General features: G+C 39.5%; 1 protein-coding gene across 2 annotated transcripts in view; it reads right to left on the reverse strand.

The window, feature by feature from the left end:
• Positions 1–18,457, reverse strand: part of nars2 (asparaginyl-tRNA synthetase 2, mitochondrial) — a 60,904-nt gene that overhangs the window by 21,980 nt on the left and 20,467 nt on the right. The window contains exons 5-6 of one of the 2 annotated variants that reach the window (XM_055637185.1): positions 14,749–14,829; positions 8,829–8,926 (exon numbers count right to left, since the gene is read on the reverse strand). In XM_055637185.1, coding sequence (XP_055493160.1) covers positions 8,829–8,926; positions 14,749–14,829 — 179 coding nt within the window. Of the gene's footprint in view, positions 1–1,828; positions 1,939–8,828; positions 8,927–14,748; positions 14,830–18,457 lie in introns of those variants that run through there. The other variant, XM_055637186.1, reaches the window with a different exon arrangement.

Here is an 18,457-nt window from a genome sequence, read left to right on the forward strand (position 1 = left end):
GGAATCAACAGAATGCACTTGATGTTTCAGACATTTCTGAAAATATTGAAACCAAAAATTTCTGTTGGTTGACATAAACTGTGCACACAATCTGCAAAATAAAAAATAATAAACTTAATTCGGCTTTTAAAAAATAACAATACTGAAAAATTCAGTTAAAGAGTATGAACATGCAGTTTACAACAGCAGAAATAACAGGCAATAAAATGAAAATGCAATTAGGTTGAAGTAAACCATGCACACAATCTGCAAATTTAAAATAGATAGCCGTTTGTTTTTATTAAAAATAAAAACACTGCTAAAGTCATTTGGAGGTCTCGGAATTAGCTGGAATATAGGAGATAAAGAATCAGAATAAATGCTTAAAATAGTAATTAGTGAAGTGTGAATAAATGCTTAAAATACTAATTAGTGAAATATGACAAGTGGTAGTCTCCTTCATTCTGTGCATTGCCTTTTCCCAAATTTTCTCCAGTGAAAAATATTAATGACCCATTGGGCTACAGATATAGGCTGAAGAAAAACAAGATGAGCAATTGTGCCGTGATTTCAAGATCAGACAAAGTTGGGAAAAATGCCGTTACTGACCAAGTGGGCTGAGGAATGGCTAATGGAGTTTAATTTAGATAAATGTGAAGTGTTGCATTTTTGGAAATCAAGCCAGGCCAGGACCTTCACAGTGAATGGTAGGGCCTGTGGGAATGTTGCAGAGCAGGGAGATCTTGGAGTACAAGTATACAGTTCCCTGAAAGTGGCATCACGGGTAGATAGGATGGTGATGAAGGCTTTTGGCACACTGACCTCCCTCAATTTCCTGATTGATAATGGAGGTTGGGATGTAATTTTACTTTTGTACATGATGTTGGCGAGACTACACTTGGGAGTATTGTGTTCAGTTTTGGTCATCCTGTTATAGGAAAGACGCAGTTAAACTGGTAAAAGTGCAGAAAAGATTTACGTGATGTTGCCAGGAATCAAGTGCGTGAGCTATATGGAGAGTTTAAACAGTCTAGGACTTTATTCCTTGGAGGCTGTAGGGTGATCTTATACAGATATATAAAATGATGAGGGACATAGATAGGGCAAATGCATGCATTTTTACCCCAATGAATCAAGAATTAGACGGCATAGATAAGAGAGGAAAAAATGTATAGGACCCCGATAAACAATATAATTTCACAGAGGGTGATGGGTGGATAGAACGAGCTGCCAGATGAACTATTTAAGACTGATGCAATAACATTTAGTTTTGTGATACAGCTTGGAAACAAACCCTACGGCTGATCGAGTCCACACAGACCACTCCCTACACACTATGGGTAATTTACAGAGGCCAACTAACCTACAAACCTGTATATCTTTGGGATGTGAGAGGAAACTGGACCACATGAAAAAAACACACGTGGTCACAGGGAGGATGCACAACAACCAGAGGAAAAAATGTACAAATTGTAGGCATAAAATACAAAAAAAAGATAAAGGTGGTCATGGGGACTAACTACAAGTGAGATTACATAACTTGAATTTGAAGAGGAATCAGTTCAAGCACATTACTAGTTTATGTTGCTACGTTTCAAGTTAAGACAACTAAATTTCCTTCTCCTCAAAATGGCATACATTTATTTTCAAGTTGAATTTAATACTTTTTTTTTCTTCCACATTACACTCCCTTCCCAGCTAATAATTAATGTTCGAATGTGCTAATGTGACCTTATGTTACTTAGGAAACATTTAAAGAAATAATACAATGATTTTATAGATACATTTTAAAATGACTTCAGACATTTACTAAACTACTACCCCCAAAGTTAAAATAGGAGTAGCTTACCTATATTTCCCCCAAGATTTAAAAATCTCAGATTCCCAGATGAAGTTAATATTGGAAAAGGTTTACACCAGAGATGCTGCTGAAAATTCTACATCTTTCCTCTTCCTGCACTATGATAATGTAAAAAGGACAGGACATTTTATTTGATTATTAGGGAAATATCTAACAAACATTTACAGAATGTGTAGGAAGGAACAGCAGATACTGGTTTAAACTGAAGATAGAAACAAAAATCTGGTGTAACTCAGCAGGTCAGACAGCATCTCTCGAGAAAGGAATAGGTGACGTTTCGGGTCGAGACTCTTCTTCAGACTGAAGAACATTTACAGAAGTTTTTCAATCAAGGTATCTTAAATCAAAACACAAATTCACAATATTTTTGTAAACCAGCATCTACCTTTCCTGTTTCCGAAAGTTTACTCTTCAGGTTACATGATGTTAAGGTATGGAATGACCTGGTGTGGAGGGGGGGGGGAAGGGGGAGGGGAGGGTGTGTGAGTAAAGGTGGAAGAGATGTGGGAACAGGACAAAATCTTTCAAATGATAGGAGATAAAGGTGAGAGAGGGGTTTGATTGGCAGATGGTTGGACAAAGGCCAGAGATGAACAGACAAATTTGTGTGAGATAAGGATAGAACAGGTGCAAATTGTCAAGATCTATATAGAAGGATGTTTTCCCTCTTGACACCTTCTTCGTATTTCAAACTATTCACCAGCGAGGGAATAAGAAAATATGTGCAGAGAAGCTCAGTCATGTTCAAAATTCCCCAAACACATGAAGCTGTAAACCAATTAAAATCTTAATCCCTATTCTACGTGACAACTGGTGCAAAGTAAATCTGCAACCAACGTTTCTTGAACCAAGAGAATTACACTGAAGATTCATTAGCCAGTTCCATTGTGCCATTGCAACAAAATACAGCATACAAAAACAGAGTTGAAAAAAATACTGGTGGTGATTTTAAATCGCATCGGATTTGGTAGTTAAACCTCTTAGAGGGTTATACTGATCTGGATAATTGTGTCCCAGTAACTATCCCCGAAACGGTTAATCAAAAGCCTCAAATATCAATTACATTGTATACCTTTACTTGAATCATGATTTATCACCCCGGCTCTGGCATAACAGGGGAAATCATTATAGTCTTTATAAATGTGTATTGTTTGTTTATTAAAAAAAGTAAACAGTCAAAATATGAATATTTAGTATCACATTTGTAAGTATTTTTTAAACGCAACATAATTTCAAATTAATGTGCAAATAGTACACATTATAAATAGAGAACAAATTAAAATGAACTGGAGAATCATATCTAATATGCATCAAAACTGCCCCGCTAAAATTACTTGCATATGCTCGATGACCAATGATGTAGCACAAGGGGATGATACTATATAGTTAGCAACTCCCAGAACAGTCATACCCAATATAAATAAGCAAATTTTCTTATCCAGAGAATGAAACAGTAATGTATTTTTTATGAAAGATGCAGTGCTGTCTTTTAAACATTACTGCAGGATTTTTTGCTCTTTATTTCCTTCAAGTACGACACTTTTCAGGAGCTGGAGGCCAATATTCAGCTCGTCTAAGCACAACACCCAAAGTCAATTCCAGCATCCCAATCCCATAATGTTTTACAATTGCACTGAAGATTTTTTTTAAATTACAGCATAGAAACTGCATGCTGGAATTTTAGGCAATAAACAAAGTGCTGGTCACGCAGCACCAGTCGAGAGAATGGACAGGCGACATTTTGGGTCAGGGCTTTTTTCAGGCCGATAGAACAGTGGGGAGAAACCTGAATAAGAGAGGTAGGATTGGGGCAAAACCTGGCATGTAACAGGCAAAAGATTAAACACCACAAACTGCAGATGCCGGTTTTTTTAAAAAAGACCAGAGTGTTGAAGTAACTGAACGAGCCAGGCAGTAAATCTGGAGAACATGGATAGGTAAAGTTTTGGGTCGGGACTCTTCTTCACACTGATTGTCAAGGGTGGGGGGCGGATGGGAGGGAAGAATGTGGAGGAGGAAGAAGGGTTGAGTTTTGTTTGGTTACCTAAAGTTTAAGAATTCAACGTTTATACCATTGTTAATAGGTGGATACAGGTGAGACAATTATTTGGCAGATGGGTAGAGTAAGTGACAAAGGCTGAAAGGAGCTGAAATGGAAGATGAGTGCAGAGAATAGAGAATAATAACTATAGTGGTGGGAGATGGTGAGAAAAATGTGTGCACGGGGGGGGGGGGGGGGATAGGGGAAAGAGAGGGAGAAATTAATTGAAAAAGGATAATCCAATGTCCATATAATACCATTAAATTCCCTTTGGAATATTTTGGAGGACCAAGAAACCAAATCCGAATACGAGGTGCCATTCTTCCACTGAATCCCCCAATTTTCTAATCTGATATCCCTTTATCTCTTTTTACTCCTAGCCTTTGTAATTTACTCCACCCATCTGCCAATTAAACCCCTACTCACCTATGTGCATCTATCATCTGCCAGGCCTTTTCCCCCCTCCCTCCCCCCCAAGTCTGTCAAAGGGTTCCAACCCGAAACGTGGTCTGTTCATTCCATCCTCAGATGCTACCGAACCCGCTGAGTTCCTCCAGCCTTTTGCTTTTTACCTAACACCAAATTTTGCATAAATGTGGATTCTGAACACACCTTTATTAATTGTCTGAATCAACTACTTAATTTACAGGTAGTTTGAATAACGAGTTTTAGGTGTTATTTGAATAGTTTTCTGAATCAGCCTACTGTAATTTTGTAAATATTATTTGTATACAAAGTTCTAAGAAAATAGGAATGCATTCATAGTTACAAGCACTGGGAAGTGACAACAACCCAAGTCTTTTTTGCTATCATTGGCCAGATGGCTTCCTTCCGAGTTGTTAATTTCTATAATACAGAGGAGGAATCCAAGAGGACTACACACTTCCAGAGTACTTTCCAGTCAGCTGTCAGAACTACTGCAAACGCCAAATTTGCAGAAATAGATTTCCGAATTCTAACCTTCTATCATCCTACTTTTTGTAACCTTATTGCTAGATTACCTTCCATCATCTTGCTAACCTATGATCAATAGCTCACATGATCATTAATAGCATTCCCCGAATGACAGCCCTTACTGTACGAATGTTTTTTTCCAGCTTTATGTCAAAAACTCTTATGGCATTTAATCTTGTAACTAAAACCATTCCTACCACTCCCCTAAACAATAATTGAAAACAGTTTATTTCTACTCTCTAGTGTTTGCTTTCATTTAAAACAACTGTTATAGACAATAGGTACAGGAGTAGGCCATTCAGCCCTTCAAGCCAGCACCGCCATTCAATGTGATCATGGCTGATCATTCCCAATCAGTACCCCGTTCCTGCCTTCTCCCCATATCCCCTGACTCCGCTATCTTTAAGAGCCCAATCTAGCTCTCTCTTGAAAGTATCCAGAGAACCGGCCTCCACCGCCCTCCAAGGCAGAGAATTCCACAGACACACATCTCTCTGTGTGAAAAAGTGTTTCCTCATCTATGTTGTAAATGAATTACCCCTTATTCTTAAACAGTGGCCCCAGGTTCTGGACTCCCCCAACATCTGGAACATGTTTCCTGCCTCTAGTGTCCAAACCCTTAATAATCTTATACGTTTCAATAAGATCTCCTCTCATCCTTCTAAACTCCAGAGTTTACAAGCCCAGCCGCTCTATTCTCTCAGCATATGACAGTCCCAACATCCCGGGAATTAACCTTGTAAACCTACGTTGCACTCCCTCAATAGCAATTATGTCCTTCCTCAAATGAGGGGTCCAAAACTGCACACAATACCCCAGGTGTGGTCTCACTAGGGCCCTATACAACTGCAGAAGGACCTCTTTGGGTTCCTATACTCAACTCCTCTTGTTATGAAGGCCAAAATGCCATTCGTTTTCCTGCGCTGCCTGCTGTACCTGCATGCTTACTTTCATTGACTGATGAACAAGGACCCCCAGATCCCGTTGTATTTCCCCTTTTCCCAACTTGACACCATTTAGATAATAATCTGCCTTCCTGTTTTTGCTACCAAAGTGGATAACCTCACATTTATTCACATTAAACTGCACCTGCCATGCATCTGCCCTCTCACCCAACCTGTCCAGTCACCCTGCATTCTCATAGCATCCTCCTCACAGTTCACACTGCCACCCAGCTTTGTGCCATCTGCAAATTTGCTAATGTTACTTTGAATCCCTTCATCTAAATCATTGATGTATATTGTAAATAGCTGCAGTCCCAGCACCGAGCCTTGCGGTACCCCACTCGTCACTGCCTGCCATTCTGAAAGGGGCCCGTTAATCCCTACTCTTTGTTTCCTGTCTGCCAAGCAATTTTCTATCCATGTCAGCACTCTACCCCCAATACCTTGTGCCCTAATTTTGCACACTAATCTCCAATGTGGGACCTTATCAAATGCTTTCTGCAAGTCCAGGTACACTACATCCACTGGCTCTCCCTTGTCCATTATCCTAGTAACAGCCTCAAAAAATTCCAGATGATTAGTCAAGCATGACTTCCCCTTTGTAAAGCCATGCTGACTCGGACCGATCCTTTTACTGCTATCCAAATGTGCTGTTATTTAATCTTTTATGATTGACTCCAGCATCTTCCTCACCACAGATGTCAGGCTAACTGGTCTATAATTCCCTGTTTTCTCTCTCCCGGCTTTCTTAAAAAGTGGGATAACATTAGCTACCCTCCAATCCACAGGAACTTATCCTGAATCAATAGAACATTGGAAAATTATCACCAATGCGTTCACAATTTCTAGAGCCACTTCCTTAAGTACCCTGGGATGCAGACCATCAGGCCCTGGGGACATAAGCCTTCGGTCCCATCAGTCTACCCAACACCATTTCCTGCCTAATGTGGATTTCCTTCAGTTCCTCCGTCACCCCAGATCACCTGGCCACTGGCACATCAGGGAGATTGTGTCCTCCTTAGTAAAGACGGATCCAAAGTACCTGTTCAACTCATCTGCCATTTCCTTGTTCCCCATAATAAATTCACCTTTTTCAGTCTTCAAGGGTCCAACTTTGGTCTTAACTAATGTTGAATCACTGTAATCACCTGATCTTAAGAATGGCAGCCAATAATTATTTTTACACAGTTGGAACAGAAGGCAAAGACCTGTAGTAACTCAGGTCAGGCTGCATCAGTGAAGGGAATGGATAGGCAACATTTTGGGTGCAGACCCTCCTTCATACTGGCAATGGACATAACCAAATGACAAAGTAACCCTTACATCCCCTAACTCGCAGTCCCTCCTCCACCTAAGTCACTGTACTAGTTTAAGTCACCTTGTTAAGAATCAATGTCTGTAACTCGTTTTCACCTAGCCCACAGTGACCAATGGCCTATTTCCTTTATCATTATCACTTTTTTGCATATCTTTCATTCATTTGTTCAGTCCTCTCTATATCACTGTCTACACATCTAATTTTCCCTTCCCCTGACAGAGTCTGAAAAAGGGTTTTGACCCGAAACGTCACCTATTCCTTTTCTCCAGAGACACCGTCTTACCTACTGAGTTACTACAGCTTTTTGTGTCTATCTTTGGCAATGGACATATTTAGAGATAGATCAAGTTGATTTTGCAGAACCAAATGGCTACAGATCTCAAGTCTTCCAGAAGAACCTCTAGGTGATACATTTTAAATTATTAAAACACAACTGTTTATTGTTTCTCATGAATTATTGATTATCCTCAAGGAAAGGATTTGGATTAAGTTGCAGTACAGTAAATACGAATAGCAGTTGCCACATTCCCCACATTATAATCTTGAGAACATGCCAAAAATATTTTCCCTGTTTGTAAAGCAAATTAGAATATCAAGGGTGTGAATGGATGATCTCAGTCTAAGTTTTTATACACTTGAAATTAAAATTCCTTGCATATTGCCATCAGCATTGTACAAATGGAAGAAAACTGCAATAACTATAGGACATAATTGAAGGAGGAATGCTTTTAATAGATGTTTATTGGATCTTGTGAAATTAGAATAATTGAAAGCCCAAATCTTATAATACAGAAACAAGCCTTTTAGCTCACTGAGTCTGCACTGACCATCAATGACCCATTTATAGTAATGCTACATTAATACCACATTTTTTATTCTTCCCATCTTCTCATCGGCAACCCCTATCACCCACCTATGTACAAGGGATAGTTAATCTACCAATCTACTTGTCCCTGGGAGGAATCTGAAGCATTGGGATGACACCCACTTGGTCACAGGGAGAAAGTGCAACCTCCACCTAGACATCACCCAAGGTCAATAGATAATAGACAATAGGTGCAGGAGTATTCGGCCCCTCGAACCAGCACCGCCATTCAATATGATCACGGCTAATCACCCACAATCAGTACCCCATTCCTGCCTTCTCGCCATATCCCCTGACTCCGCCATCTTTAAGAGCTCCATCTAACTCTCTCTTGAAAGCATCCAGAAAATTGGCCTCCACTGCCTTCAGAGGCAGAGAAATCCACATTCACAACCCTCTGTGTGAAAATGTTTTTCTTCATCTCTGTTCTAGACGGCTTGCCCCTTATTCTTAAACTGTAGACCCTGGTTCTGGACTCACCCAGGGAATACAGAACCAGGGGCTACGGGAACATGTTTCCTGCCTCTAGCGTGTCCAAACCCTTAATAATCATATCAGACTGGCACTCTGAGCAACTGTTCTCGAAGCTGCACTATTGTGCTGCCCATTCTTATGATATGGATCAATTAATCAAAGATAATGATACCAAAAGCACATATATTCTGACATCTGATTTGTTCCTCTGCATGATGGGTTAATCTGACCTATTTTTCCTCTAAGCTGCCAGCGCTTTCACGTCACTTATTTGTGCAGTTTGCTTTTACATAACATCAATTTTACACTTGTAAAAAATGTGACAATGTTTGTCGAAATTCAACTCAGAATGCAAAACAAATACTCAAGTGAATTGTTAAAATGCTATTTACCCTGTCATTACTTCCAAATGCAGTTGCCCAGAAACGGTTAAGAAGGAAGGAACATCAAAAAAATGGGAATGACACTTTTCAGCAGTTTTGCTTGCAGGCTGTAATAAAACAAACAATTTATGCTGCATTTAACATTTAATTTGCATTAATCTCATTTTTCACAGTATTTAAATCATATTCACTTCAATATTATTTGTTTGTTATAAAATTATTCTTATAATTTCTCTCACAGTAAATATCTTTTCTCTTTACCACCTCTCTCTACTTCTACGTCTATACTTGGACCTGCCATAATTTCCTTCAGCTGAATACAAATAACCCATATCCTAACATCTTAACTTTCTGTCATCAACTTAATATCCAAACCACCACTTCCATCTTATCACCTGCCACTGCCTCAATTTGCGCCAGACTCTTTTTAACCTCAGCATCCTGGCTGACCCAGAGATAAACTTTCAATTCCCTTTTATTGCCAGTGACAGTTCAGTCTACTTTCACGTCATGACATTGGTCTTCCCTTCTGTTGGAATCTAACACCTCTCAACTTGACTACCCTGGTCTTCTATTCTACTCCTCCATATACTGCAACCACTGTAATTCCTGGCAAAACAGAGCTAAAATATAGTAAAGGATTTATGCGTCTACAAGGCGTTAGCCTTTTTCGGTAAGATGCCACAAGCTGCAAACTGGTGCCAGGAAGTCTATGTCCCAGATCAATACATCAGATAAGGTGAGGTCCAGATGTCCTACCAATTGATAAAATGTATGAGGATTCTGCAGAGAAACTCTAAGGTGTTGTGGGTGCATTGTCTTGATTGAATAGCTGCAAACGGATTGTAAATAATGTTAATATTGTTGCAGGACAGTTATACTGCTGTTTGATGATTGGCTGAAGTGTGAAACCCTGGCTGGATTGTTTGTACTGCCAGGGTAAATTTTGCATTATTCAGTTAGCCGACTACTTTCCATAAGCTTCTATAGAAACAGTGTATTTGGACTCATTGTAATAGGCCATTCTCACGGGGCGACTTGACGCAAGATGTAACCAGAGTGAAGTGGTCGTGGTCTAGCACGATATCACACGATATAACGGGGGGGTAGATAAAGAGTTCCCACGGTACTCGGCATTTCTGGCGGGGGAGAGAGAGAGAGAGTGTAAGTTATCTAAAATTAAATACTTCAATGTTCATAGTGAACACAGACACAAAATGTTGGAGTAACTCAATGGGTCAGGCAACATATCTGGAAAAAATGAACAGGTGGCGTTTGTGTCTATCTTCGGTAAAAACCAGCATCCGCAGTTCCTTCCTCCTCCAAAAACCAGCATCCGCAGTTCCTTCCCGATAGGCCAATTGTTGCTCAATGGATCTCAGTGTCAGTCTCTGGCTCCCGTTGGCAGGCCATTCGGCCCACAGCCCGCCCAGCGATGACTAACCCATGTCACTAGGGGGATGGTGTGAAGGCGAAGTTAGACAGAGCTTGATTAATGTTACGGTTGGGGAATGGGCCATAGTATGGCCAGGGAAACGCTGTTATTCGTCACGCCCCCTCCGCCCTTTCCCAGCTGTTCTCAATCGCACCCCTGGCCACACAAAAATTTATACTTTAAGAAGGAATACACGGAACATTTAAACTCAGAACACTTCTAAGAGAGTGAGCCATGTGAGCACTTTGATCATTCTCCCTGTATTTGCATTTGACAAAATAGTCAGAAAAAAAATGTTTAAAAGTGTTCATACCTTTTGCTAGGCCTAATTGGCCCTTACCTCTGCGAAAATAGTCTGATATTCGTAAGTGAAATGTCACCAACAATAATTGATTCTATTATTAATTGACTAATAGTTGACTCTATTAGCGGAAAGATGCAATTCTGATCTAATATTATCAATGCCTCTGTCTTTGGAAGCAACACCAGCAATTTATTAAATCTGACTACATGCGGCACAGTGGTAGGGTTGCTGCCTCACAGCCCCAGAGACCGGGGTTCGATCCTGACCATGGGTGCAGTCTGTATGGAGTTTGTATGTTCTCCTGTGACCGCGTGGGTTTTCTCCGAGTGCACCGGTTTCCTCTCACACTCCAGAGATTATAGGTTTGTAAGTTAATCGGCTTCGGTAACATTGTAAAATTGTCCCTGGAGTGTATAAGAATAGGTGGTCGGCGCGGACTCGGTGGGCTGAAGGGCCTGTTTCCGCACAATATCTCTAAAATCTGAAGTTAGGTAATGTCTAAAGGAACTGCAGATGCTGGTTAATACGCACAAAAGGACACAACATGTTGGTGTAACTCAGCAGGTAAGTCAGATCTGGGAAGAAAAACATAAAAAGCTGGAGTAAGTCAGCGGGTCAGGCAGCATCTCTGGAGAATAGGTGGCGATTCAAATCGGAACCCTTCTTCAGACATCCTAATCGAAATTGAGTCTGAAGATCTGTCTCGTCCCGAAACATCACCTATTTTTCTCCAGAGATGCTGCTTGACTCGCTGAGTTACTCCAGCTTTTTGTGTCTGTCTTCGGTTTAAACCAGCATATGCAGTTCACTCCTTGCACGGGTCTCTGGAGAACATTGATTGGTAGCGTTCCGGACCCTGCTTCGGAAAGGCATCGATCGCTAGTCGGAGAGGACTCCGAGCTGTATCTTTCAAAGAAGTACATGTGAAAGATTTCTCACGGACCATAAAAATGCGGGACCTTTCAGTAAAGTCCCTTTTAAAGATTATCGTTATTTTCTTAACCTAAGTCATGAATAAGTTGATGTCCATATGCGGATGCAAATCTTTATTTTTTAAATTCAATCCCACAGAAGACAATTTTTACTCACCTTCTGTCCCCTCTGTCCAGCTTCCGGGTTCACCGTTTGCAGGAGTTACGGTAAACGCAAGAGTTATTACGGATATCGCACTGGCCACTACGTCCATATAATGTGGCAATGTTCAACCACAAGTGTACAAGTCACTCTTGGAGAAATTCAAGCTTGCTTGAATTTTCTCCCGAGTCACCAAGTTACACGAGTACCTGCCGTTAGCGCCACGGTGGTCCACGAATGCCATACAGTTATAGCACGAGGTTCCCACGATGTTCAACTCTGGTTAACTCTTGCGTCGTCGCCCCGTGAGAATGGCCTATTAATGAGTTGGGCGCCCCTTGAGAGTTGAGGGGTGGGATAAGGCTTAGTGTGTGTGAAGTTGCGGGGAGGTTTACAATGTTTCTTATTTAATGTCCCTTGTCTAGTCTGAAATAAAGTTCATCATTGGATCAGAAGAAATATAATTGTGTGTGTTATATGATTATATACATTTATATCACATTCATGTATGTGTGTTTATAAACATTTTATTCTTTAACAAGTATTAACAGAATTATGAATCTAACCCTATATCACACACAAAAACTTCCCCCGCAACGTCAATTACCCTGCGAGTCGGGTAGGTTCCGGTTACTACAAAATCAACTCAAACACTGCTTGTGAGCCATTTAAAAATAAATTATTAAAAAAACATTAAAAAAGACAATTACCAGAGTCAAATTTTATTCTTGACAAGAAGTATGAACTGACAGAATTATGAATCTGACCCTATATCACACACACAAACTGTTGCCCCGCAACATCGATCACACTGCGAGTCGGGTCGGGTCAGGTAGGCTCCGGTTACTATAATGGGCGGTGAAAAATGCCCAGGATCCCCTCGGTAGTGTACTACACGTCAGCCCATTGTATTTTGCAGGAGTGGCCTATCTTGCTCTGCTCTGATCTTTGCCCGCTAGGATCGCTGTAGATCTTCTGTGGGGCGCTTGGGACTGCGTGACCTTTTGGAAGTGTCTGCTTGCACGAGGCTGAAGGGCTTGGCCAGGCAGTGACAAGGATAGAAACCACGGTGGTTTAGGTATCGTATAGGGGATTCGTTGTTCGTTCAAAAAGTTTAGTGGTTCAGTGCTTGACGACTCAGTGTTTTACTGAACTAGACTAAGGGGGGGTGGGGGTTAGCTTTATGAGCATAATTACAACACCGACCCCCCCCCCCCCCCCCCACCCCCTTGAAATGTTTCACTCCAATGGCCCCATCTTTAATTAAATGAATACAAGGTATCATTAAACAACTGTAATTGTACAATCAAACAATAATTACTTTTGACTTATTTGGTGACAGCAAGCACAGACATTAATGAGTTGATGCTTCCATCTGCACTATAATCACGCAATGTATCGATACATTCTAAGTACAAAATGAGACTTAACACTCACAAATCATTTGTAATGAGTTTTATTTTACCCAAAGTATTAACCCATTGTTTCTTTTCAGATGACAACTGTCCTACTGTTCATTATGCAAATTTCCTGTCTTCTTAACTGGAAGAACATTAATGTATGGAAGCAGCATACTTAGCAGGAAAAGTAAGATGTCAAAATAAATTTCAGAAAAAAATTACAATCAGCCAAAATTCAAAAAAAGAACAATGTGGCTGCCCTGTTACTATTAAAATGGTGCTAAAAAGCTGCACAATAGATGTTTCTTATAAAACATCCATAAGGTTGCTCCCACCTCTCAGGAAATACAAATCAATACAAATAGTTTACTGCACTGCTTCTGTGGTGCATATTTTCCTACATTAATTTATTTCTATTTACACATGGAACTAAAGTAGAAAAACAGTTAATTATTTTACTTTATTATTGTCACGTGTACCGAGGTACAGTGAAAAGCTTTTCGTTGCGTGCTATCCAGTCAAAGAAATAAACTATACACGATTACAAACCAGCTGTCCACTGTACAGAAAAAGGATAATGGGTACAACATTTTGTTCAAGATAGTTCAAATGTCTCCAATGAGGTAGATGGGAGGTCAGGACCGCACTCTTGCTGATGAGAGAACCGTTTAGTTGCCTGATAACAGCTGGAGAGAAACTGTTCCTGAATCTGGTATGCATTTTCAAACTTCTGTACATCCTGCCTCATGGGTGAGGGGAGAATAGGGATTGACCCAAGTAAAGACTGGTCCTTGATTATGCTGGTGGCCTTGGTGTGGTCGTGTGAAATGTTGATGGAATCAATAGAAAGGAGGTTGGTTTGCACGATGGTCTGGGCTACATCACAACTGTTTGATGATCTGCGCTACATCCACAACTATTAATTAATTCTGTGATTGACACCATTTTCTATTGAGGCCCCAAAAGTAACTATTGTCAAGTGTGCATATTCAGTTTGTGTTCCTCATTGCCTTCAAATAACAATTTAAAGATTGAACCGAATACAATTCTCAAAGTAGGCTTTAGCCAGAGCTTAATATAGCTGTGGTGTACCTATTCCTTCATCTCCCCAAGGTGATAATGATGCATGCTCATTCCCATATAGGATGTTTGTGCCACCTTATAGCTTTACAGATGAAAAAGTGCGAGAAAGAACCATTACTTTCATGTAATATCCCATAACAATTTACCTGCTGATTTTTTCATGTAATGGACTTTACACTTGTATTTCCCAAAATGATTTACAGCACTACAAGTAGAAAGAAATAGGTATGCATGGTAAAGAAAGTGCCACCTAGGTAATCAGGTTACTTAGTAATCTATTAGAACAAAACTGATCCTATTAACATGTACCCAGCAGGATTCAGACATGAAAATGACAAAGTGGAAAATAATATTTTTCCATGCTAATAATATTGCATAATTTAACATCTAATCCATATTGTGGTATTCATTATTCAACCCCACTTTAATATCGTTCCACACTTGTCAGACAACGAACATCCAAGTAATTTTGGAAGAGATATAATGTACGAGTGGTACATATACAATTCTCATTCATTAAATTAACTCATCTTTGCTGGGTTTCTCCACTATTAAAAATTCTGAAACAAAACCATGCACACAATTTCAGTATCAATCTAGACTACTTAACAGCTAGTTCAGTGCAGTACTTACTTCAACTTGGAAGAGCTCTCCAGCACCTTCGCAATCATTTGATGTTATTGTAGGTGTATGTATGTGAACAAATCCATTATTCTATAAATTAAAGAAGTCAAAACGTGATTTAGAATGTTCACATTTAAATATATTTGCAGATAAATAAAATAAATTTTAATATTAAGACCAAGCTTCAGTAATAAAACTTCCCTGATAATCATTTTATCAGGATTTACGTTCTGGTAACAACTGAACCATTTACGATAGATACAAAATGCTGGAGTAACTCAGCGGGTCAGGCAGCATCTCTGGAGAAGAATCTGAAGAAGGGTTCTGACCCGAAGCCTCACCTATTTCTTTTTTTCAGACATGTGGCCTGACCCATTGAGTTACTCCAATATTTTGTATCTATCTTCAGTATAAACCAGCATTAGCAGATCCTTCCTGCACACTTAGCCATTTACGAGTCAATAATCACTACATTCATTTCAGTATTCAGATCATGGTCAATAAAATATCCCTCAGTTGAAGCTGTCAATCACTACAGATAATCTTGGATTTTCATTTCCTGTTTTTTCAGGGTCTACAATGACTGGCATTTATTGTTCGTTCCCAACTGCTCTTGAACATTTATGAGTGCATTTAGACTCAACAATATGGGGCTGATTTGGAGTTGGATATTGGCTGTTCAGGTAATCTACATTGCAAGTACAACTTCATGAAATCAAAATTATTACTTCATCTTGTGAAATATATATCAAATAAATATAAATGAATACAAAGAAAGTAGAAAAAGGATCTTTTGGAAACACCTGAAATCTATCAGTAATAGATTTTAACAGTAAGCAACAAATAATGTTACTTTAAAAGCAATAGATCCATAACCAATTATTTCCAAAGCAGAATCAAACAATTACAGCAATTTAACATTTTGTTCTAAAAAGCTTTTAAGAGGAAGAATATCACAGTCAACAATGAATAAAGCAAATTTGTTGAATAGTGAAATGTTGCCAGTAAAATATATTTGCCTTTTTTTTGAATTTCCAAGTAGTAGTATTTAGCAAGAAGTGACTTTCATGCATTTACTAAATTGATTTTTTTGATCAACAAAATAAACCATGTTAACATTTCATGGTATGAAGCATTTGCGAAAAGAGAAACACAACGATTTTGGTTGAAGACACATTGTCAAAATGTGTACAACTGTGTTTCTTCTTTCATAGAATTTCTCCTTTCTCCTTTCATCGAATTTGCTCAGCATTTTTCATCATCACCAGGTTAATGAGGAACAGTCACTGATCTGAAATAGTAGTTGCTTCTCCATTTAGTAAAAAAACTAAATTACAGAAGAAATTAAATTTTGTTAAAGTTGCATGGTGTTAGATTCAACAGCAAAGCCATCATTATACAGTGATTTTGCATTGCACTGTTGAACCGATTGGAATATTAAGAGACAGGTGTCCCCCTTTTCTTTCCATTTGGACTGGAAAAATGTAGCAGAAATTATATATCCATATCCATATCCATCCATATCTATCTATCAATCAATCGATCGAGCATAATTTTGCCTGAAACGCATCTCCTCGAAAACCAGATGCAAAAACGCAAAGATATTTACATATTTCGGTAGGAATGTAACTTATGATTTCAGAAATCCACTTCTCTCTAAATTTGCTCAATTATTTCCCCAGATTTTGAATACAATTGTTCACAAAACTCACTTCAAAAAAACAAATCACCGCTTGCCAGCTGCTGAAGTCACAATGCCCATTCCCACCAATCTCCCCTCCCCTGCCGCCCCTCCACCTGGCCCAACCTGCCCAACTGCCCCCCCCCCCCCCCCCCCCCCCCCCCCCAGCCTGCCAGGTTTTTTCCATTGTTTTTCATTGAATTGAATTGAATTATTTCTCACTTGACATCACTAATTCTTAACATTAACTTTTCATTTCAAAGACAGTTAAAAAAATAAAATTTGCTGTCTTCATTGACAGCTTAGATTCGACCCGCTGTGTGTGTGTGTGTGTGTGCGCGCGTGTGTGTGTGTGTGTGTGTGTGTGAGGAATAGAATTAACGTGTGGGTGATCGTTAGTTGGTGTGGACTTGGTGGGTCGAAGAGCCTGATTCAAGCTGTATCTCGAAAATAAACGAAGGGTAGAGCAAAGGGAAGGATACAGAGTGCAGAATATAGGCAAATTCCAATGTATATAATGAGGTAAAGGTGAATTGGACAGTACCCAAGCTTTTAGAAGGACCATTCAGAAGCTCAGTGACGGAGTGAAGAAGCTGTTCTTGAGTCTGGTGGTGCGTACTTTCAAGCTTCTTTACCTTCTGCCCGACTGGAACAGGGAGAGGTAGAAATCACCAAGGAGGGAAGGATCTTTGATTATGTTGGCTACTTTCCCGAGGCAGCATGAAGTGTAGATGTAGTCAATGATGGGGAGTCTGGTGTGTGGGGTGGACTGGGCTCTATCCACAATGTTCTGCAATTTCCTTCAGCCTTGGGCAGAGCTATTTTCAAAACAACTTGTGATGCAACCCGACTAAATTTCAAGACACTTCAGCCTAAATTAATCTGCACCATTGCATTATATTTCCAAGAAAATGGAGTACAAAATACAAACTCAACCAAGATCTCAGATTATTTGGAAAGTTGACCCAACTTCTGAATGGGTAAGTTTTATACTTTCAGACCAAACTTCATCATCCCCTGCACAGCGTAGTTAAGACCAGTTACATATTTTCAAAATACTGATGTTGTTTCAAAATAAAAACTGAATTGCAGTATGACATCTTAAAAGTCTATAGCATAATTAATTAATTGTACATATTATTAAAAAAAAAGTCCCTGTGGAAAGTTTTATAACTGGGTCAGATCCCAGGAAATCAGAATCATGCAACATTTTTTTGAAATTCTCCCATGACAAGTTTAAAAAGGTTCTTCAGTGTGGGAAAACATTCAAAAATAGAGGGGCATTATGAAACAAAAATTGCCAGAGCTACAAAAACAACTATTAGGACAGGAAACCAAAAGAAGGAAGCTTTTAGAAGCATCTTACACAAGATGAGAAAAAAAATGATGAATTGCAAACAGTATTGCTGAGCTTAGATGCAGAATAACCAAAGGGAAGCCACTTTTCACTGAATTAATATTTTTAAAACTGTAGTCACTGGAAATCCAAAACAGAAAATGCTGGAAACTCAGTAGGTCAGAAGGCATATATGCAAAGCGATATGGAGATAATGTTCGTCAAAGACCCTTTGTCGAACTATTTAAAACTGGGTATCTAAAAAAGTTGTAGGAAATTCCACAGCTAGATAAGCACAGGGACAAAACAGCACACCACTCTAAATACAGCATAACTAAAGAAGAAGGCCAACACACAGAGTGGTAGGTATCTGAAACATGCTGCCAGAGGTGGTGGTGGAAGCTGATACCATAGGGATGTTTAAGACGCTTTTAGGTGGGCACATGAATATACAGGGAATGGATTAAATCCAGGCAGAGGAGATTCATTTACCTTGGCATCGTGTTCAGCACTGACATTATGGGCTGAATGACCTGTTTCTGTGCTGTACTGACTATGAATCAGAGATATTTGAAAACAAGTATTGAAATGTTAAAATCAAGGCACTGCCAGCCAGACCAACCAGCACAGGCGCTGACAGAGTTAAGAAACCATGCAGCAGAGCATTGGATAAGCCTAGGTTAATGAAGGTTGCAAAGAAG

The sequence above is a fragment of the Leucoraja erinacea genome, chromosome 6 (genome assembly GCF_028641065.1).
Source record: "Leucoraja erinacea ecotype New England chromosome 6, Leri_hhj_1, whole genome shotgun sequence".
Taxonomy (NCBI): Eukaryota; Metazoa; Chordata; class Chondrichthyes; order Rajiformes; family Rajidae; genus Leucoraja; species Leucoraja erinaceus.